At 49.3% G+C, this 22,992-nt stretch overlaps 1 protein-coding gene across 1 annotated transcript; it reads right to left on the bottom strand.

The window, feature by feature from the left end:
- Positions 1-1,768: 1,768 nt before the first annotated feature.
- On the bottom strand, positions 1,769-20,911 carry ACP6 (acid phosphatase 6, lysophosphatidic). The gene is made up of 10 exons (XM_051992848.1): positions 20,560-20,911; positions 13,905-14,033; positions 13,647-13,777; positions 13,290-13,369; positions 10,593-10,680; positions 7,219-7,351; positions 5,098-5,198; positions 2,993-3,088; positions 2,417-2,582; positions 1,769-1,956 (listed from the first exon to the last, which is right to left on the bottom strand). The coding sequence occupies exons 1-10, from the start codon at positions 20,776-20,778 to the stop codon at positions 1,813-1,815; spliced, it is 1,287 nt and encodes a 428-aa protein (XP_051848808.1). The 5' UTR covers positions 20,779-20,911; the 3' UTR covers positions 1,769-1,812.
- Between the last annotated feature and the right edge of the window lie 2,081 nt (positions 20,912-22,992).

Here is a 22,992-nt window from a genome sequence, read left to right as displayed (position 1 = left end):
AATCATGTGCCTCAATGGAAGGCATTTCTGTAAGAAGAGTTCCCTACACTGGAAATCACAAGTCCATAGTTTAGATATTATGTGGTATAATACACAATATATTAATAATAAAATACTATAATACAACCTATATAAATAACATACATCATCTGTGTAAAAATTACATTATAAAACTCCAACCCCTTAAGGCTAGAACCCTCAGTAGAGTGCTAGTGAATACCACCTGCATCTGGGAACCCAATTATTCAGTGGAAGAAGAAATGGAGGAGTAATCTGGAGGAGGTGGAAGGGGGGTGTATATGTGAACTCTATGTACTTTTCCAATAGAATATAAGGTTCTTGAGGGTAGAATCCAGTCATCCTCTTTTTTGGGGGTGGAAGAGAGAAGGAAGTGTCACTGTCAGTCAATATGCATTTATTAAACCCTTACTATGACCCAGGTTCTGTGTTACAGGCCAGAAAACACAAAAAATTAAATAAATAAAAAACAAATAAAAAGTCCACATACTCAAGAATTATACAGTCTAATGAAGAACATATCAAGTAGGTACATATGAGATATATACAGATTCTATGAAGGTAAGGTGAAAGAAGGCAGAGGAGCCCCAGACAAATCTCCTGAAGAAGGTAATATCTGAATTGTCTTCTAGGAATTCAGGGGAATGAAAACGGAGGTGAAGAGACAGTATTCTAGACACAGGAGTGCCATATTTGAGAAAATAAAAGTAGGTCAGCATTGCTGGATTACAGAACCCGAGAAGGGGAGGAAGGTCCAAAGAGGCTGGAAAAGGAGGAAGGAAGCCTGTATGAAGATCCTTTATGAAGGTTATAAAGAGCTTTAAACTTCAATTTGAGTGGTTTAAATTGGATCCTAGAAGTAATAGGAGTCACGTTGGTTCCCTGAGAGGTGATATGCTTGTCCCTGTGCTTTACATTGTCTTGGGAGCTGGATTGACTGGGGAGAGAGAGAAGGCAGGGAGAGCAGGAGGAAGGATGTTGCTGTAGTTCAGGGAGAGGCAAGGAGAGCCAGAAATGGGGTGATGGCTGAGGGGAGAGAAGGGATTTTGAGACACGACAGATTGGGTATATGGAGGGAGGAACCAGTGACGATATCTCAGTTGTGTCCAGCATCCCGGGCCCAAAGTTAGCATCTGATGAGTGCTTGGGAATGCGTGCATGTGGGAGGTGGTCCGCCCTGCCCGGGCGCCTGCCAGCGAAGGCTTATGGGGCTGCCAGAATTTTAGGATTTAGAGCCGGGGAGACCTCAGAAATCACTGACCCAAGCTATCCTGTGATAGAGATGAGGAGATCCAGAAGTACTAAGTGGGAGAGCCCAGACCTGCAGACGGCTCTTTGAAGCCTTTGCCACTAGGTAACAAGTAAGCATCCCCTCCACTCTGGGTACCTTATTGTGCCACAAAGGAAGATCTTGGCTCCCAGAGGTTGGCGGGTCCAACCAAGCCAGGAGGGCTGGGTAGGTTTGGAGCTGTGGGACCTGCTCGCTGAAGACTGGGGAGCTCCACACGGGATCAGGTTGTTGGGGGGCCCAGCTTTCTTCCAAGTACAGAGGGTTGCGGCGTGCCCCGCCTTGGAGGTCCGCTCTCAAGGAAGGTGAAGTCACAGCTCCGTGGTACACTGGCGTAGTTACCCGAGTCTGGGTCCCACCTCCCCGAGGTTCCCAGCCTCCGAGCCCTGCCCAGGAGACACGCTCCCTCATCCCCACACAAGACCTGCGTGACCCCCTCACACACGCACAGAGCCCCGGATATTTATGCCAACAAGTGTTTATTTAAAAATGGGCCTCCCGGGGGATCACTGGTCCTGCCCAACGCCTACGTCTGCCGGCTGGGAGCACAGCGCAGTGTATTCTTCCGGGCTCACAGTGTAAGTTGACAATATGTTCAAAAACTCTTCCAGGGGACAGAACTCCGTTGGGCACCCTTTTACCACTTGTGCCTGTAGAGAAAAAAGAAGCGGGGCAGAGTGCCGAGGGCCCCAGGACAGCTGTAGGGCCCGAGGGTGCAAGGAGCCAGGGCTGCGCCAACGTTCTCAGGCACACACACCTCCCCCGATGTCCAGGCTCACGGCTGGCCCGGGCTCAATGGCCTTCCCTTTGCCCACTCCTCAGGACTAGCCAAGAGTCCCGTTATTGGTGACCCTCTGTGGGCCAGGGCTGAGAGGGGGCCCGGAGACATGGGAGAAGGCTTGGGAACAGGAGGCCAGAGAGGCTGAGTGAGCGGCATGAAGTCACACAAGCAAGGGGGACAAAAGGGGGGACCCTCGGGATCTCGGATTCCAGATTCTGTCCCCAGACACCTCCTCCCTTCTCAAGCTTTCCCCTCCAATTCAGGAGGGGAATTCAGGAGCCTGGCTGCACAGACCGACCAGACCCCTCGGGCCACCCAAAGGGGCTTACCTCGCCATTGTAAGAAAGTCGCACGAACCAATCCTTGGACTCCTGGTGCTGGTAGAGTTCCAGGATCAGATTTGCAGCATAGGGGGGCCACTTATGGTCAAAAATCCCCAGTGTTATTAGGAGGGGCATGAGGGTCACATCATGGGTGGCGTAGAGGTAGAGCTTTCTGGAAGAGTTTTTGAAGAAACATCTTTGATGTTCTTTTTTAAAAAATGTTATTGAAGCTTTTTATTTTTGAAACATGCAAGGATAATTTTTCACCACGGAACCTTGCATAACCTTGTGTTCCAATTTCCCCCCTTTCCCCCACCATCTCCAATGTTCTTTACCCAAGGACCCTGTGGAACTCCATTAGAAGGACTTCGGGTCCAGACCCAGGGAATCCAATGGACCCAGGAGCCAGGGGTAGCAAAGAGGCAGGCGGCAAGCTCTGGCCCACTTTAGAGGGACCGAAGGCTGCGTGCTCCGTGTGCTGGGCCCCTTTTCAGAGGAAACTTCCTTCCTCTTGCTCTGCTGGCCCCTCCGCCCCCATCCCTGGGGTCTGGGGTCCCAGCGTGCCTCAGATTTACGAGATACCTGATGTTTCCGGGTGGAGTAGAAGGGTTCGCCGCTTCTACCAGGTTGTTCTGTAGGACGGAGAGCATAGGACCGACTGACATCTGAAGTCCTTCCCTAGGAAGGAGGCAAGTTCATAAAATCTACGTGCCTACGTGCTTAATGCTGTGTGTACCTGCCTGGGAAATACATGCGTATTTATGGGAGCAGTAACTGCTTTCAATAGACTAATCCCCTAAAAGTCAGACAGGGCCTAGAGAGAGCAGTAATTTCAGTGGCAGACGCTTCTCCCACTGCACTGAGAAGTGCTGGTTCCAGGCCTACAAACAAGGCTTAACAGCAGAGCCGGGGGGAGGCAGCAGCCCAGGGCAGGAGAGCCTGGGCCCAGACTGTGAGAAACGGCGAAGAGGAAGGAGGCTCATTAATGAATGATTTATCGCAAGCTCGACAAAGGGTTTCGGCCAGGGGAGGGAGATGCAGAAGGAATACGCTACACAGGCCACCTGGCTGGGGACGCTGCACCGGACATATAAAAAACCATCCAAAAAACCATTAAAAAAAAACCAGCGTCTGGGCAAGCACAAAGCGTGGAGACGAGCAGCACCCAAGTTCCCCGGAAAGCTCTGGCAACAACCGAATGTGGGACTTCTGGGGTCTCGCCAAAACCAAATCTTCTAGGAGCCTTGGAAATGAAATCCAGATGTGCTGAAGGGACGCGGAGCAAAGGCAGGATCGCTGGGAGAGGGAAGACCTCCGAGCCGGCCCGTGAACACGTCGAGGGCCACGGGCGGGCAAAGGAGGGAGGGAGAGGAGGAGGGCCCAAGTTCCAGGGGCAAAGGCGTGTGAGCCAAGCAGAGCCCGAGCGGGCAAGAGGAAAGCTTGTGAAATGGCCGGGTCTGGGAGAGCACTAGCGGACACGCTGCTCCCCAAGAGGAGGAAATGCATTTGATTGCCATTATTTTTATGCAACAGACCATGATGCTTCTTAAAACCTTAACTCTTATGCTTCTCTCCCCATTGATCTTTCACACAGCAGCTCCCACCACTTTCCTGATGACCCACAACCTGAGACTCTTTATGGGGGAGACAAGTCCATATTTTTACTGTCAGGAGTGGGCCACTTGCTAACAAGGCCGGCATACAGGATATGACAGGGAACAATGGGCTAAATCTAATCAGGATAAATGTAAAATCTTATGCTTAGGTTAAAAAAATCAGGCGCACTTTGGATGAAGGCGACAGTGAGACGGCGGCTCAGGGGAGGGGATCGGAGGCTTTCAGCGCGCGACAGGCTCGCTCCAACAGCAACAGGTTATGAACAACAAAAAGCTAATGAAACACCAGGTTGCATGGTCAGGCACTGTCTGCGGAACTAGGGGAGAGCCCGAAGCCCCCGGTGACTCCACATCTTGGATCCCGGTCGGCCCTACGGCCCATGTGAAGGACGCCGAGAATACCAAGAAAAAGGGGATGAGGAGGGACCTCGCAGCCCCTCCCTTAGGGGGCCGGCTGAGCCCAGAGAACACAAGACTTGGCAGGTGCAGTAAAGCTGCTCATGCTAAAGGCTCTGACAGGGAGAAGGGGTAAGGATTCCTGGTCTGCTCAGCCCCATGACGGCAGGACAGGACAGCGGGCAGAAGCCACAGGAACAGACAGAAGGTAACAGCACAAGGGGAAAAAGTCCAAAAGGAGCATCGTTCCCAAGTGGTCCAGGCCGCTTCTGCCGGGGGTGAGTTCCCCAACTGCAGAGGTCTTCGGGCAGGGGCCGGATGACCATGGGGCACAGGAGGGGAGTCTCAGACAGCCCGAGGCTCCCCAATCCCCAACACGGAGACCCTGGGGGGAGGGGGGTCACAAGAACCTCTGTCTTTCAAACTTCAGACTAAGAAAAGTTGCTGGGCAGCGGAAGCTCATGGACCAGGCTCCCCATGACGCCTGACATTTGCAGGCCACCCACAAGCTTACCAGGCCTCCCGGGAACCCATGTGTGCCAGCCAGCCTGACACCAGCATGGAGCAGCCGTGGCTTCTCTGCCAGCATGAGAGCCAGCAGGGGGGCGGGCCTGGTGGCACCTCCTGTGCCCTCCCCCCCCAAGTCTCAGGATGCCTCAGGAACAGATGCCTCACCTGTCTGTGGTTCCCAGGATAAAGAGAGCCATCTCAACAGCTCTCTGCTCAATCATCTGGGTGAACTTCTTTAGCAAGGGGGAGCTGGGGAGCCCGTGAACCTGAAAGGACCGTGAATGTGTTAGGAAAGGGCATTTCCTGGGTCTCCAGGCAGGACCCACCCAATAATGCCCAAGTCCTTCACCGGACCTCTCTCCCCGCCCCCTGCCATCCCAGGCAGACCGAACGCGCACCCGGGCTGGCTTAGCTCTGCTGCCCTCCCTTGAAATGCCTCCCTCCCCTGCCGGGTTTCACTTGCAGTTTTCTGGATAATAAGATTATAGACACTTAGAGTGGTAAGGAACCTCAGAGGCCGTTAGTCTGACCCACGTCCTCTTAGGGGAGGAGCCCGAGCCCTAAGGAGGGCTAAGTGAGCTCCCCGAAGCCTCAGAGGAATTACGTGTCAGGGACAAGATCTGAACCTCGGCTGGTCGGGCCAGCTCCTTCCCCTGTAGTCACTGTATCCCCCAATTCCGAGTTCCTCTAAATCAATAAATATTTATTTGCCAGACACTGTGCTCAGCATTAAAGGACATCCCAAAGACTTTCTGGTCCATCTGTTTATATTTATTTATAGGAGGAGGGAGCCGAGGCACAGTGCCTTTGCAAAGTCCAGGCCAGAAGTCACTCAGCATATCCAGGACCAAACCGAAATCTCCCAGGTCCTAGCCTAGCACCCAGGACACCAGTCCCCCCTGAATGGGCAGGAGCCTTCCTGGTCCCCCAGCCAAGTCTTGGTCTCAGGCTGTCTCGACAGTCACAGGGCCTGTGCTCCTTTTTCTAGGACACTGTTTTAGGCACAGGGAGGGGAGAGCTACCGAGGCAAGAGTAGGACTCGGCCCCCTGTCCCCATGCCTCCAGGGCATGCACAGATCTACCCTGTACTTGCCCGAATTCTAGTTAAGGGCATGAGAGAGGAACAAGGGGGAATCTGAGGGGGAAGCCTGGTCAGGGGCCAGGGAGGGAAGCAGTGGGGAGGGCCCAGATGCCGCTCCTGCCTCTGGAAGAGCAGGAAGGAGCAGCTCTGGGACCAGTCATACGAGCTGGGCAGCTAACACAGAAAAGCTCCCCCGGCCCCTCATGCCTTCTCCAAGACATTAAGGCAAACAGAGAGGAGCATCTCGCTTGGGATCCTGGGGCTAGAGCCTGAGGCTGGATTTGAACTCGGTTCTTTCTGACTCCAGACCCTCTCTCCGCCCACCGAACACTCGCTGCCCCAAACAGCAGAGCCAGCTGCCAGGACACGAGTCTCGCTCTGTTTTGTTAGCCCGGCCCAGGCCCCGCTTTGTTTCAGCTCTGAAATGTCCCTCCATGGCCTTCCTGTGCTCAGGGACCTTCCTGGGCTCCTCCTCCGTGGGAGGAATTCCCTCAGGGTGGGGGGTGCCAAAAACAAGAGGAAGGCCTGAAGGGAAGGGCCCAGATCCCCACAGGCCTCCAAACTGGCTTTTGTTCCCATTATACCCACTACAAGCCGGGAAGGACTGGCTGGCTCCCGCCCCATCTCCACGGACATTCGGGGACCAAAGCCCTTGTCCTGACCATAGAGAGCGGCCCTCGACGCGGGGAGCCTGGGGCTGCGGGCAGTCCTGACTTTTCCTGATATTTGTAAGCTTCCCGAGGGCAGACCGCTTCATTTCTCTCCCCACACCCCAAGGGCCTACCGTGTCTGACACATAGTAAACACTGCGCTGGGCTTCACTTTATCTGCAAAGGGGAGATCAGTCCGGATTTCCATAGTTTCCGCAACAAAAGCCAAGCCTGGAACTTGAACTCCTTCAGCTTTGTGCTCCAGCCTTTCTCCTTCCCCCCAAACTAGGGCCAAAGGTGCACTGGCTAGCTCCCTCAGAGGGAGGGGGAGAACTGGGGGCCCCACTCTAAAAGGGGTGCAGAGCACTGAGAGCATGACCAGAACAAATCCAGAGGCTGGGCTCTCAAAGCCAATGGGAGACGGCTGAAGAATTTTCGGAAAACTAGAATCAAACAGTGCCTTGTAAAGCAGCGAGCTGCCGGGGGTCCTGCAAGGGCACGAGGATGGGCCAGCCCTTCCAGGGGGACGGCTCCCAGCGGGAAGCCCGCACTCACCTCCTCCGCCAGCGCGTTGTCTAGCAGAATGAAGAAGTCCACTTCTTGGTGCTGATCCAGGCCCATCTCTTCCTGTACCAGCTTCAAGTCCTCTGAGATCCCAGGCTGCAGCGAGGCCATCAGCCTCCTGATCCTGAGGAGCAAAGGAGGGAGCCATCGCACCTTCTCCCGCGTTAGCCATGGAGGGGAGGGGTAGCCAGTCCCTACGAGACCCTGTCCCCGGCACAGCACAGGGCAGGAGTGGAAGCTGAGCTGCCATTACTAGCACAAACAAGTGAGAACGGGCAAAAAGTACCTGGAATGGAGAGTCTGAGAAAAACCGGGTCCTAATTCTGGCCACTCTCTGACCATCTCTGGCCCCTCAGTGCCTGCTTTGCAACATGGGATGGTGCCGAGGGTCCAGGGCAGAGCTACGGGCCAACTCTAGCTTCAGGCGGGACCCTCAGAACAACACGGGCCAGTAGCCGGGAGCCAGGCCGGGCTCTGGGCACATCACCCACTCTTCAGGATAAAGGCTTCCTCTCTATGAACCAGACACCAAGATTCCTCCCCAAGTCAGAGGTTTTCCCAGAGAAATGAGAGGAGGCAGGGAAAATGTTTAAAGTAAATCCACACAAAGCAAACAGCCTTATGCTTGGACAGCACTGGCCAATCCTTAAGGAGCCTTCACACGCGGAATCTCCCAGGGTCTCCAAAAAGATGCTCTGACGAGAATGAGAAAAGGCGCCGACGAGGGGAGCGAGGCTTCGAGGACAGCGGCTTCTGCGAGGCCCCGCGCGGGCAAGGTCAGAAGCTGGCTCTCGCCTGCCGCGGCTCCCACTTCACTGCGCTCCGGACAGCCAGGCCAAGTCCATAAGGAGTCCCCAAGGAAGGGGAGTCCGGTGTGTGGCAAAGAGTAATGGATCCAGAGGCAGAGAAGTCCGGGGTAAAGGCATGGTTCCACCCCTCAGGGATTGGAGCTAAGGTCTGGGCCCTGGACAGCTCTGGGTTCCGGTCCCCCCTCAGACGCTGAGCCGCAGCATGACCCTGGGCAAGCCCCCACAAGCCTGTGGAAGGAGCACACTAGGGTCGCCCCAAAGTCTCTGCTACATCTATGACCCCACGGCTGAGTGTCCGGGTGAGCCGGAACCTCAGTACTCACTTGGGTAAATGGTAACCACGAGCTGGCACCAGAGCAGGCACAGGGGACAGAAAAGGGAAAACCGTCCCCAGGCTCAGATAGAAGTGACACAAAACAGGGCCGTGTGGCAGGTGCCCAGAGACCCGCACGTGGGCTGTGACCCTGGCCAAGCTCTGGGCTCAGCTTCCTTATCTGCAAAATGAAGAAGGACTCCACAACCCCCAGGCCCCTCCCAGCTCTGGGTCCCTGAGCCCGGGACCCTGCGACTTAAGCCATTATCACTCCGTACACTTCCTGTGTGATTCAGCCTTGTAAACAATTTCCACAACGTGATGTGGAAAGCGCCGTCAGAGCAAACCGCTGCCTCCTATGCCGGAATAAAGTAGCCTGAGGTCACGCCCGACGCGTCCATCCCCTCCGGCTTGCTTCTGGTCAGCGACGCTGCAGCCCCCCTCTTCAGGCCCTCCCCTCCCCTTGACCACAGGTGGCTTAGTGCTGTCACATGGTGGTTCGAGTGCCAGTACCCCGGGCAAGACTCAGTTTCCTCATTATAGAATGGGAACGTTGCCCAGATAGAACGTACAATGAGACAGTTCTAATTGCTGCAGTATGTTCTGTGTGTACCCTATGTCACATGTCAACTATCTCAGAGTTGAGAAAAACTCTTTGTAAACTTTAAGAGCACCGGAGAAATGAGAGCCACTGTCATTAAACTGTTTCAAGCCTTTGAGGAGAGAGAGCGGGCCTGGGTCCAAGTGGGACCTCTGAGGGCCGGGAGTCTAGGCAGCTCCCTAAGACCACGGATTACACTGGGAGGAGGAGCACCCTTACCCAGGAGGGCTCTGTACTCACGAAGCCAGAGGTCAGGCTCCATGTCTCCTAGTCCTCCAGCTAGTTTTCCTGCCCCATCTTAATCCCTCTCTCCACATCTCACTGCTGGAGAAATCTTCCTAGCGTGATCCTAGGATCTCCTCTAAAATCCTCATTGCCCCTCAAATAGAGGAGACCCCCGACCCTCCTGACATTCAAAGTCTCTCCCAATACAATCCGCCTTCTCTCCCAGCGCTGCCCTTAACGTTCTCCACACGGCCCCTCTGTTCTGTGCCCTTGCTCATTACTAGGACTCAGCCCACACTGGCTCCCCAACTTCTGTCCTTCCTTTCCATGCTGCTTCTTCCAGAAGCCTTTCCTGATCCTCCGCAGGCAAATTCAATCACATTTGACAACTACAGATTCAAGTGATCATTCTGACAGAGTCTTCAGAGTCCCGCGCCCGGACTCTCCTTTGTCCTTCTTCCTCTAAGGGCACCTGGCCCTTTCTCTAAGGCTCCAGCTCCGGAGCTTGAGACCCTCACGGGGACGGTCTGTGCCCTGTTATCTCTGCATCGCCAGGCTCTGCACTGGGTGAGCCCTCTGCATGCCGTCGGGTTCCCATTCAGCCTCTGACACCGTCTGCGGCCAACACTGGCCAAGCCACTCCATCTCCCACGTCGACAGTTCTATGATCCCATGATCCTTCCCCATCATCTAGCAAGAGAAACTTCTCGGTTCTCATACAGCTGTTTTAAAAGCTTTTCGGACCTCTATTCCCCATCAGGTGTGCAACGTTCTCTTTAAAACTTACTGTGGTGAAGTTTTTACATAATACAAGCCTAAGATCCTGATCAGGAAGTCAGCCTCTGTCTACTTCAGGCATGAGAAAGCCAACCATATTTTTATATAATTATGTATACAATCATACAGGTATACGTATTTGATTTCTACATCTCTCTATAAGTATAATACACACAATTCTTACAGATTGAATATGTATAAATAAATACAAAAACCATATAAATGCATATATGTATGTACACATCTACAGGTATAGTTATTTGATACACACCTATTGTATTACATATCTATGTGCCATATACACATGCATTTATACCTAAAATGTGTACAAATAAAAATATACACATACAGACATCTACACATATGTATGTGCATATTATTTACACACACATACATACATATATACCTTCTGACAGAAAACGAACTGTTTAAAGACGTTTTCATTCTCATTCTCATCTCTGGATCTATAGTCCGTAGCCCTTACACAATCCCCGACACGTGGCAAACACTTAATAAACACTTGTTAATTGATTAATCAACACTGAGAGCCGGGGGAAGGCTGGAGGAAGACATCCTCCTTTGAGGAGGGGACATTTCAGAAGGAGCAGAAACCCAGGGACGGGAGGAGGGGGGCCGTTACCTGACCATCTGTCTCAGGAAGTGGCAGTTTTGGTAGTTGGGATACAGGATTTCAGAGTTCGCTTCATCAGTGAGGATGGTGACCGGTCCTAGAGGAACAGGTAGGAGAAGACTTCAGCATCGTGTCTTCCCTTCTGGCCCAGGGACAACAAGCATTCTCATCATTTGGCAGTCTGCGAGCCTTTTCCTCCCAGGAGGTCCAGGCAGGGGATGACTCCCAGACCACAAAGGATTGCCTGAATCCCCATCCCATGCATGCAGGACCTAACAAGAGAAAGTGACCCACAGCTGCCCGGTACATCTCACCCACTGTGGGCCACGTGTGGAATTAGAAAGGACTAGCCCCGCTACAGCCAAACGAGCTGTGGGCTTGGGGCCCAAGGGGGTTATTCCACACACCAGACTTTGGGCTACCACAGGGCTCCTCATGTATAAAATGGCCCTGACACGGGTTACAATCCATTCCATGCCCCTCACAGCTCTTTCCGGTCTGAGGGCATCAACTACAGACTCCCCCCGACTCTGCAGCAGCAGCAGCTGCCCTGCCCTCTGCAAAGCCAGACCCATGGACAACATTGTGACTCACTCACCACAAACAAAGTCTACCAAGCCCATGAACCCAAGAGGCAGAAGGCCCATGAGCTCCCTAGCCAAACTAGGGGAACAAAAGTTGTGATTCATTCATAGATGGTAACTCTTGGCACAAGAATATCACACATTTTGGACAGCAGATGGTGTCCAGTCAAAGAGTGGACGGGTCACATTGCCAATGACCAAAGGCTACCTCCTTCCAGTCTCTGTGCAGAGGGAAGCCAGGGAGGTTTAGAGAAAGGGAGAGACTGCCATAATCCCCAAGCACAAGTTTCCCTAAATGGCAGAGGAAGGGACCCCAGGGCAACAAAGTCAAGTCACAGAAAGGAAGCCCTTTGGAATGGGTGAGAAAGCTGGGGACACAAACAGAAAAGCAGGACAGTCCTGGCTGAAATCACCATATTGACATTTTGTGTCTTGCACTTGTAACAGCCCATGACCAAAACTTTTGGGAGCTTCTTGGCATTTATCACACAATGAAACCAACCCAGCAATAATGGAAAAGCACTATCTCCCCACCATGGAACCGGTGCTTAGACCCGAGGAGATCTCTGGTCAGAACAGAACCTCCCAGGCCCATCTCTGTTTCTAGCACTTTTGAGAAGAGACAACTTATGTATTAAAGCCTCGATTAAGTACCAAGCTATACTCTAGAAGCAGCTCTCTGTGAAGACATGTGCTCCCAAAAAGAAGTATGATAGAGCAGAAGAAGTACTGGCTTTGTAGCCAGATTTCCTGTGATCTTGGGCAAGTCACAAACTCCGGCCTGTCCCTCAATCTCCTTAACAGCAAAACGAGGGTGTACTTATATTCTTAGCACAGTGTCTGGCATAGAAATGCTTTATCATTCAGTCCATGGCAACTGTTGTATATGAGCCTTCTTTCTCAAGGGGCTCACCCACTGAGGGCTTCAATATTCACTTAATTTTAACGATATATGTTTACTAATAATAGCAGTTGCCACTTAGATCACACTTTACGTACAATGATGAGAGCTATTATCTCCCCTATTAGAATATAAGCTTCTTGTGTGTATGGATTGTTCATCCTTTTCATCTATATCCTGCTATGTAGTAGATGCTTAATAAATGCCTGTCCACAGACTGAATAAGAGTCCTTGCTATAATATCATCCCCAGTCTTTAAGGAGTCTTGGATCAGCTCATTCCACTCTTGGACAGTTCAAATTCTTAGAAGCCCAACTCTGCCTTTCTCCAATTTATGCCTTAGCTTAGTTCTGTGCTCTGGGGCCAAGGACAGGTCTGGTTTTCCCTTTCTGTGTCAGCCTCTCCAGTTTCCAAGGGTCCCTGAAAAATCGGGAACACATCCAGAAGAGGGTCATTAAGATGGCAAGCAGACCAGTGCCACGTGAGGATCAAGTGAGATAAAGGGAGATGTTCAGCCAAAAGAAAACTGCGGGAGACACAATTAGCCGTTTTTCAATTATATAAAGGGCTGTCACATAACAAAGTGTTTAGACTTGCCTTGCTTGACCCAAAAAGGCAGAGACAGACACAGGTCTCAGCCCCACAGAGAAGAAAGCATATTAACAAGTAGCACTGCTTGGGAAGGCATGAATTCTCCATCCCCAAGCCTCTGGACACTTGTCTGACATGTTATTGGGAGGATTCCTAGTCCAGTTTGTTCCCTTAAGGGACTCCTGGAAGCTGTCCAGTGCTGAGATTCTATGACGAGCAGATGTGGTGGAATTGCTTCCTACCTAGGTAAATCAGAATCTTGGACCCAGAGATCAAAGGTTCTTCGCCTTCCGCCATATTTCATCCACATTCAAACTTCATTTCATTCACTTAAACAGCACACTATGAACTGTGTCCTGAATTTTCCTCAATAGGTCCAGCCAGCCCCGAGGCAGCCACTGTGGCCCGATGGGCCGTCCCTGCCATCCTCTGCCACCCTTGCCCACTGCAGGCTTTCTGGGAAGCTCTGAGAGCTGCTGAAGAACCCGAGGAGGGAAACCACGGCAAGCATCCCGGAGGGTGCCAGTGTTCCCTTGGCTCCATGCATGGAGGGAAGGGAGAACACAAAGGCAAAGCTGAGGGCTCTAAGAGCTTGAGAAGCAGGACATTCAGCAGTTAAGAGGCTCTAACCTTCTTTCTGGCCTTGGAAAAGTCCTGCGAGCAAACACCGAGAAGACTCCAGATTCCGAAATATATTAGTAGAGCGAACACTGAGGAGGAAAAAAAAGCCTCTCAGGAGGGTGAAGCTAGAAAGACTCACATTTCTTGCCAGGCTGACTGGAGACTTGTTTTCAAGGGGCCGTCTTCCCCGTCATGGATCCTGTCCCATATAGCCACCAGACATGTCCTCCCCATAAGCCATTCTAGAAGAGTCAGGGGATGCGCACATAGGGTGAGCATCGAGGGTCCTACCACATAGGGAAGGGGTCAGATAGGGTCTCACAAGCTTAAGACCTTTAGAAAGGCACAACTTTGCAAGGGACTCACGTGACCTCCAAAGGCTTGAAGGTCGGGGAGAGGAAGGGGACGTCTTCTATGTAGTTCCTTCTCAGCTGCTCTCCCAGAGCAAACATTTGCTGCATTCCCAAGTTGGTCAGCTGTCCTGCAAACACGCCACCCTGGGGCAGAGGAGGGATGGGGGGAAGAAGGGTAGAAAGAGAAGGCAGAAGAGCAAGGCTAGGGTCAACATGAGGAGACTGGGAGCTTCCCAGGCCAACTCTCCCGGGGCTAGGAAACATGGCTCACCTTCAGGATGGTCTGCTGGTATTGCCTGTCATAGACAGAGAAGGGTTTTGGTCCACCATCCAGGTTAGTGACTTTGTAATCAAACAGAGTTTTGTCAGGGATCTCCAACAGGGTGGGATTCCATTCTACCTGTCATAATATTGAAAACCACAATGCTGTGAAAAGGACTGTTTATAAGTATGGCATTTACATCTTCCAATTAATTCCAAGCACTCAACAGGGACTGTCTGTGACTGCAACTTTTCAGTGCTGAGATTCTTCCTCAGAGGGAGGAAATAAAGGACATTTGAGATAGAGAAAGAAAGCACTGGGGACTTAGTCCAGTCCTCCTGACTATAAGCTGTTCTTCATTGACAACAAGGCACTTTAAGGGAGAGAGAGCAGCCGACATTTCCAAGAAAATCAAAACTCCAGCCAACACCTCAACAGCACCACCTTTGAGACCTGGATGGAGAGAGCCAGGACCCCGAAGCCAAGAGATTTGAGAATAGCAATTTCCCGAGATTCTGTTTTCAGGCTAGGCCACAGAGTCGTCCAGAGGAACAGGCACTGTCCAATGGCTCGATGTTAGAAATGGATGTGACTTTATCAGCAGAAATGACACTAAAGGACTCGTGATGGAAAATGCTGACTACATTCAGAGAAAGAACTATAGGGTTTGAATGCAGATCCGAGCATACCATTTTCACTCTTTTTTTCCCCTTTCTCATGGTTTTTCCTTTTGTTCTGAGACTTCTTTTATAAAATGACTAATGTGGAAATGTGTTTTAACATGACTGCGCATGTCTAACCTAGAATGGATTGCTTGCCAACTTGGGGAGGGGTTGAGGAAAAGAGAAAAATTTAGAGCTCAAAAATCTTAATAAAGATGAATGTTGAAAACCAACTTTACATGTAACTGTAAATACTATTGAGTAAAAAAACAAATAAATATATTTTTCAAAGTTTTGTTTTTTTTTTTTTAAAGAAATGACACAAAAAATGCACCACTATGTTGCCATTGTATCCTAAGGACCCTGAGGTCTTTCCATCAAACTTGCTTCTAAAATCTCTTAGATTTGTTTGCTACTTATGAGCATGAGAGCTCCTATTGCATTTTTGTTTGTAACTTTGGTAGTTAGCACAGTGCTTTTGCATAGAGCAAGCCCTTAAATGTCTTCTTTTCCCCTTCCACACTTTTCTTTCATTCATTCATAAATAAATAGCTGGGCACATTTCAGTAAATCACTTCATTCTTGTGTGACTCAGTTTTATCATCCAAGGTCTTATACAACTCTAAACCTATGAATCTATGAATTATATAATGAAACTACCAAGGAGTGGCACAAGCATTTTTGCTTATTTCCAAATCCCCACTGGGAAATGACTTTCTGAGAATTTCCCATTAACAAGCACAACTTGATAAAAAATATATACAGTACAAAGACTGGATTTGAATTTGAATCTCTGCTGTGCTGCTTGTTGTGCTCTAGGGCTTAATTCCTTACCCTTAGTACTAACTCTAAGCTCCCTTCCAACTCCAAATCTAAGCTCCAAGGGACACCCTTGCTGCCATGCCCTGCTACCTTCTGCAATTCACTTCCCCTCCCCTCTCAGTCAAGTTTATTGAACAAATAGTTTCCATCTGTTACTCCCAGTTATTCATCCCGTAGACCTTCTTTAGTCTTCCGCACTCTGGTTCCTGCCCATCTTCTCTTAAAGGTAAACAATGACCATTCTTCCTAGACAAATCCAATGGCTCTACTCTCCCCCACCTTCCTTTCTCATACTTTTTAAGCTTTTAGAATCCTTTAGCTCAATGTGTTACCTCTCTCTTCCCTTGATCACTGAGATAGGAGCCCATCCTATTTCTCTTTTGTTTCTGACCAAATCTTTTCCTTTTTAAAATATCAATTCTTTCTTCCCCAATCCTCAAAGAAGACCAACAGTGTTTGAACTTATCTCACATTCTCCCTGCTCCTTGGAGAACGCATCTATTTTTACAGCTTTAACAACCACCTCCACGCAAACAGTCCCCCAAAGTTATATCTCCAGAACTGTCCTCTAACAACAATTTCCTTGACTCATTCATTTAAAATAGCCACATTTAAATGGCACAATGCTAAGCATTTTGGGAGATATAAGCAAGGAATAAGAGGTGACTTTTGCCGTTGTGAAATTCACAACAGAGCAAGCTACCTTCTGATGGAAATGTAGTAAAAACTCAAGACACAGAGTGGGACATTTCCTTTTTTTACACATAAGTCACTCCTGGACTATGCATATTTATTCCAAGGATTTTATTTTTGCTTTTTTTTTTTTTTTTAAGAAAACTAGTTAGCAATGCAAACTACACAAAAATCAAATATCAAACAAGAAGTTAAACAACTATATTTGTCACATAGCCCAATGAAAATAACACTGGATTTGGAGTCAGAGGATCTGGTTTCAAATCCTAATTTTGTTATTTCCTATGAAACTATAAACTCTATATGAGTTTAGGTAAGTCATTGTTCATATTTAAGACCTCATTTCCTCATTTGTAAAATGGGAAAGAGATATTCTACATGAGCTCCAAAGTTCATTCCATATTTAACCCTATATTACCTATGACTCAGCAGCAAATGAGTAATGAAGGTTAATACCTGTGAGGTGAAAGGGAAAAGCTTGCTGGTCAAGGTTAGTAAGTGGCCTTGAAGAATAAAGCAGAAATTAGGTAAAAAGCAAGAAAAGGATATTTAAAGCAAAAAGGCCGGAAGGTAAAAGGATAAGGATGGAAACAGACATATGGTACTAAGAGACAGCAAAGAGTGAAGTACAGTTGGAGTAATAGGTTTGTTTAGAAGAATAGGAGATATTTGAGGTTAGACCTCAGCACCACAGACCACCTATGACACCTCTCTATTTGGCTGTCATCCACTGTCCCTTCACTGAACATGTCTAAAACCAAACCTTCTATCTAATCTACCACCCAGTTCCCGCTCCCAATGGCATCATCAGTCACTCAGGCTCAAAATCCTGGCATTATCTTAAGTCTCATTCCTTACCATTATCTCTAGCATCCAGTTTAATGTCTTGGTCTTATCATTAGAACAGATCTGAAACACATTCCTTCCTTTCCATTCCCACTGCAAACTCCTTGATTTATCTTCCCATCAATTTTACCAACTGTGGATGCTCAGAGATTTTTTGTCCAATGACCACGGGAACTATGTCCACAACCAGCTAAGTAGAAGATTGAGAAGGCAGAAAAGAAAAAAAAATAAATCAATGGATTTCTGGATAGGAATCAGGAATTTGAGATTCTAGTTTAGATAACCTTGGGGCAAAAAACTAGATGTCACAAAATTTAATGTCCTTTATCCCTCTTTTATCAAGCCATAGTTCTCTTGGAAACTAATTATGGTATCTATCCAGTGCCTAAAGACAGAACTATACATAAGACAGTCTTAACTCAGAAGTCAATTTCAATCAATTCAAGACCAAATAGTTACTGGGCATCTACAAACATGATCTCACGCTACGGCCCTTCTTTTCAGATGAAATTCCCATAATTCTTCTGTCTCCTTCATCAGCAAAAGGACCCTTTGCAGTCTAGATCACAACCCCTTTGCACCAAACCAAAGGGCAAGCCTTTGGGATTCTCAGAAGGAAAAGCAAAGAAAAAGAGAAGCCGCAGAAAAATAAAGCAAATGGAATTCACTCACCTATTATGGTTCTAAGGCTATTTGCTTTTACAGGAAGGAAAATGCTTAAAGAGTTCTGCATATAGGTTTGGAAAGTTTGAGACAAAAGAATCCATCTGCCTAGGAGAGGTGGTACAGAGAATGACAAATTAGTCTCACAAGCAGTCGAGGAAATAATTTACTTTTTGGATGCTAGACCATCCCCAGGCCCTTTCTCAGTGCTAACTGGAGATAAAACTCTGAAGTAGAAGAACAATAATGAAGAGTTCCACCAATTCAGAAACATGTCAAAGTTGGATCCTTAGAAACTGGTGATTTTCCAAAATTACCCAACAGAACACAAGTCTCTCAACTCCAGGCATGTCTCCTCGGATAATAAAAATCCCTGTCATTTGCATAAGACTTTAGCTTGAAGTATTTTTACATATCTCTTGATACCTTTCATGATAACCATGTGAAGCAGACAATGCAAGTGTTTTATCATACCCAGTCTGCTGATTAAAAAAAAAAAAAAAAATGATTCCTAGAGATTGCTATTTGCTCTATAATTAAGCTGAGCAAGCTTTCAGTTTTCATAAAAATAATGTTGATTTTAAAAATGGCCAATTCTTTAAAAATGTCTCTCCTTCCTTTAAAAGGGTTGTTTTTTTTTTTTTTTTAAATTTAATTAAATTGGTGATTGGTGATTTCACTGTTACAGGGAATTCCCCCCAGGAGGAAACTCCTCCTCCCCACCCCCAGCCTCCCAAGACTGGTTCTCTTTAGTTTCAGACAATTGCCTAGGGCTCTGAGAGTTTAAATGAATTGCTGTGTGTCCCAGAAATCAAAACTTGAACCAGACCTGTCCTGTTTCTGAAGCCACAGATCAACCTACAAAATCTTCTGTTGTTACTTTCTAAAGAAAGTTCCTATTCATCAATCTTCAATAATAATAATAAAAAAATTTCCAAAGGTGTTTTCGGTCCTCCAGCTCTCTCAAACTTGTCACTCCCTCCCTTGCTACACATCTCCCTCCCCGCCCCCCCTTTCATGTCACAGTATCTAAGATTTTTCTGCCTTCCTGGCTTTGGCTCTTCTTAGTTTTCCCCTCTTTAAGGAGAAACAAATTCAGCAAAGCCCATTTCTTGTTTCTCTGTCCCACCACATGGGGTTTACACACAGATTCAATTACAATTTTTGGAAGGCTGTTGAGGTTTAGATTTGAGGTACCTAAATGAGATTAGGGTTTAGTTAAGGTCTAGTGGCAGGTTTGGGTACCGATTCAGCGCAAGGGTATGGCGGTAAATGGGTCTAGTAGCGGAGCGAGTTCCCAATAAAAGCATTTATTGGCCTGGAGAGCTAGATTGATAAAAGAGGTTTATTATTAGGTGAAGATAAGAGATAAGGAGGGCACTGGACAAAGGGTCCAGTGGACAGAGGGTCCTCACATGGCGACCATGTTTGGAATCTCTGCAAATAGGGGTTCCCAGCGTGGCCTCTTTATAATAGGAGACTTAGCTCAAGGGGCTTTTAGGTGTAGCCCCAAAGTTGACTCAGATCCGGATGGGGCTGGGACAGGTCCGGATATTCTATTGGAATTCAAAGGCACCAGGATTTGTGAGTTAAAGGGCAATTTACATTATTAACTAGGAGAGGATGGGAATCTAGAAAGGAATCTTTCTCACATCAAGGCGACTCCCAAACCTCTAATAATCTCTCTTAGAACTTGAGGGAATTTCTAACTTTTCTGGATCTTACCATCTGGAAATCCTGCTGCAACTTCAAACTTACCAGTTTCAAAAATGAGTATCATCCCCTTGTCCCTCAAACTTGCCCCTTCCTCAACTTTAGATCTGCACCACTATTTCCTCAAACAAGTCTATAATCTTAGAGAAATTTTATCATTTTCCTCCCCCTCAAATTCATCATGTACAGCCCTTTCACACCCCTGGAGAAGCCTCTTCATTGTTATTCCCATTTTTAATATTCCCTTCTCCCAGGTTTTCTTCACACTACTGTCTAGATGAATAATCTACCTTTCTAATGCACCCCCAGGACGTCAACCCTTTCCTCAAAAACTTTCAGAGCTTCCTCACCGACTACCTATCCAATAAGGTCAAAGCTTGGGATTCTGGCATTTAGGATATTTCACTGTCTGATTCCAAGTCACTTTACCAGCCTTTTTTCATATGGCCCTTTGCATCCTCATGCTTTGCCCACAACAACTCCCCCTCCCCCCTTAGAGCCCCACTCACACCATCTCTTAACAATCCCAACTGGAAGACATCACTTCCTCTAAGGCACCTTCTGACCCTGCCCCACTCACCCCTCTCATCTGTCTGGGATTTCTTCCCCTCCCTTCATTAAATTAGGAGTTCATCGACAACCAGTCCATATCCCACCCTTACCTTTAAGTCCCGGGATATGGGGGTTAATGCTTTGCGCAACCTGGGATCCCAGGACACTACAACCAGAGTTGGGAGGGACCTGCAAAACCCTGTAATTCACCTTTCTCATTTTACGGGGGAGGAAACTGAGGCCCAGGGAGGCCTGGGTGGTTTGTAATCTAGGTCTTTCCCTAATTTTGTCACATTATCTCCCCTAGATGCTGTAAAACACTACTTACTGACTCGAATTAATTTGGGTAGAAAGAGGAAAGCAAAGTTGGAGGAGGGGCGGGGGTGGGGTGGGGGAGGAGCTGGGATGCAGAGAAGCATCCCCGGGTATCCAGAAGCGGCAGGGGGCCGTTCTGGACTTCCAGGCTCGGGGAGGCGGCCTCTGTCATCCCGCTGGCAAACACTCACACCCCCAGGCCACTGGCGGCAGCCCGGTGTCTGGAGAGCCCAGCGTGCAGAGGCGAGCGCGTGCCGAGCGCGCCGGGACGCTCCGGCGGGGCTCCGGGGAGGGGCCCGGCCGAGAGCCTCGTCCCCTCCGGGACGCCGCCGGGAGGCGCTGGCTGGCACGGAAGGCGCTGCACTCCGGCCGGCTCCACCCTCGCCCCAGCCTCTCACCTGCCCCTCCTGCGGGAGCTGCTTGAGGGGCGTCCGCGCCCCGTGGCGGAACACGACCTGCACCATCTTCAGCTGCAGCTGCCTGGAGTTAGTGACGGGCGGTCGTCGGTCCGCGCGCAGCTCGGCCAGGGCTACCTTGCGCTGGTGAAAGCAATAGGCCAATGAGGTCAGGACGCCCACTGGCGCCCACACGCGCACGCTGAAGAGCCTGGGAAGCATGGTGTCCAAGCCCGAGGGGAGCGTCGCAACAAGCTGGCGGACGCGGGCTCACCGCCGGACGGCTCGCGGGGGCTCAGCGGCACCAGCTGCGGCGGCTCGGGAGAGCCGGCATTCAGCTCGAGGCCCCCTGCTGTGCACTCACAGCGAGCGCTTAGAGGACCGACTCTCGAGCCGTCGCAGGAGACGTCCCGCCACGGGAGCGCAGCCCGCCGATCCTCCGCCGTCCAGCGGCCTGGGAGCTCCCCGCGCCCGACGTCTGCCACAAGGGAGCCCGAGAACGTGAACACCAAAACAGCCCAGAGCCGGTCAGCGAGTACAGCGGAGAATATCCCGGGACTGCACTTTCTAATAAGAGAGCGCCCACGCCCACACCAATAAACCGGCGGGGCGGGGCGGGAGCGGCCCACGCGCGGCCCGACGGGAGATGGAGTCCCAAAGCGGACCCCAAATCGGAAACTCCTGCAGCGGGATGAACTGCAACTCCCAGCAGGAAGCGCGCTCGGCCAGGCCTGACACGCGGAGGTTTTCCCCCAACACCCCCCTAGCTTACACTTGGCTCCACCCCTCTGGTTTGTCCTATGGGACTTTCCCCTACGAACTCCGCCCACTTCGCTTGATGTTTCTATCCAATGCCCTGCAACGGGATGAGAAAGGAGAGTCATTATCCAAGTGAAGGACAGATTGATGCCCCGGGCTTCAGCCAATAAGAAGTCACGCCTGATGGAGCGCTGGGCTTGGGAGCCGGGAAGAAGAGGAGCGAGCAAACTTCTCAGCACTTAGCCCATCAAAGAGATCAAAGGAGAAATACGCTGCGATTCAATGGACAGTCATTAATTGCCTATTTATAAACAATACGCTAGGGATACTGAGATAAAACGAGGCTCGCTCCCCTGCACTCTAGAAGGTCACAGTCCATCGGGGGAGGGAGAAGCAACGAGACAAATCCACAAATATTTATAATGCAAATTATATGTTGATAAATGGGAGGGGTTCGAGGAGAAAAAAAAAAACCTTTTCAGCTGGAAATGCGTGGGGTGGGGGGGTTGGGAAAACAGTGCCCGGTTTAGATTGGCTCGATTAATGTGGGAGACAGCTAGAACAATTTGTGAGGCTTTAAATGCCAAACCAAGGAGCACAGGGAATCTAAAACTATTCCTAATGATATACACCTTAGCGTGTTTTAATTTGAACGCGTGATACATTTCTCCTGTGTAGATGTCAGTTTCTTATTTCTTAAAATGTCACTTCCCTTTCCCTCCCCCCTTGACTTTTCCGTTTTAGTTCATGTTCGAGTTCTGCAGAGTAAAGTGATTTGCTTAGAGTCACTCAGCTAGTGTCAAGTGTTCGAATCCGAATATGAACTCGAGTCCTCCCGACTCCAGGTTGGGTGCACTTTCCCCAGCTTCCAGGTTAATTTAGGATAAGTCTGTGGAAAACTCCATGGTACTTCCTGTTTACTGTTGTCTACAGAATAAAGTCCGAACGCGTTAGCCCGGCATTCAAGGCCCTCCTCAATTAAAATACAACAAATGCTTTCTGGCTATGTGTCCCGTGACTTCCTTTCCCACCAGAGCTTAGCTAGAATATCCATTTGTCAAACACACTGGGCCTTCCTGCGCCTCCACGTCCATCTTTCTGCCTAGAATCCCTTCTTCTCTTCTATCTACCCAAAGGGATCCTGCTCACCCTTCAAGGCTCACTGTTCTGGGAAGCCTTACTTAATCATCTGAACACTACTTACACAGCCGACAGGGTACATACACTGCTTTCTTTTGTGATTATTTTGTACCTGCCCTATTTCCACTGTTGTACCATCTCCTTAACATCAACGACATCAAAAAACAACTTCGACAAAAATGCTGCAGTCTGCTGGATTCAGGGCAGGTGATGGGGAGAAACAAGACTGTGAACCAGGCATTGACACATCGGGAAAGGTGGAAGAATGTCTCAGGAGCTGTTGGACACAATCACCAGGATCTAAATTAGATGATAAAAGACAAGTGAACTTCAAAGGAGAAATTGCTCAGGGATTACAGAGTCTGGAAGTGAGACCTGCATTCAAATTCTGCCCCTGGGGGCAGCTGGATGGCCAAATGGATAGAACACTGGGTCCAGAGTCAGGAAATTCAAATCCAGACTCAAATACATAGTGGTTGTTTAACCCTGAACAAGTCACTTAACCCTGATTGCCTATTAAACAAAAAAATCTGTCTC

This window comes from Antechinus flavipes, chromosome 4, assembly GCF_016432865.1.
Source record: "Antechinus flavipes isolate AdamAnt ecotype Samford, QLD, Australia chromosome 4, AdamAnt_v2, whole genome shotgun sequence".
NCBI lineage: Eukaryota > Metazoa > Chordata > Mammalia > Dasyuromorphia > Dasyuridae > Antechinus > Antechinus flavipes.
This window is presented reverse-complemented; position numbering and strand designations above follow the sequence as displayed.

Bases quoted from the DNA above. Each gene is read 5' to 3' on its own strand.
- ACP6 (XM_051992848.1), bottom strand. From the start codon at position 20,778: ATGCTTCCCAGGCTCTTCAGCGTGCGCGTGTGGGCGCCAGTGGGCGTC. The intron at 5,199-7,218 runs GTGAGTGCGGGC...CGGTCCTTTCAG, and splicing joins ACAACGCGCTGGCGGAGGAG to GTTCACGGGCTCCCCAGCTC. The intron at 1,957-2,416 runs GTAAGCCCCTTT...TTTTCTCTACAG, and splicing joins GACTTTCTTACAATGGCGAG to GCACAAGTGGTAAAAGGGTG.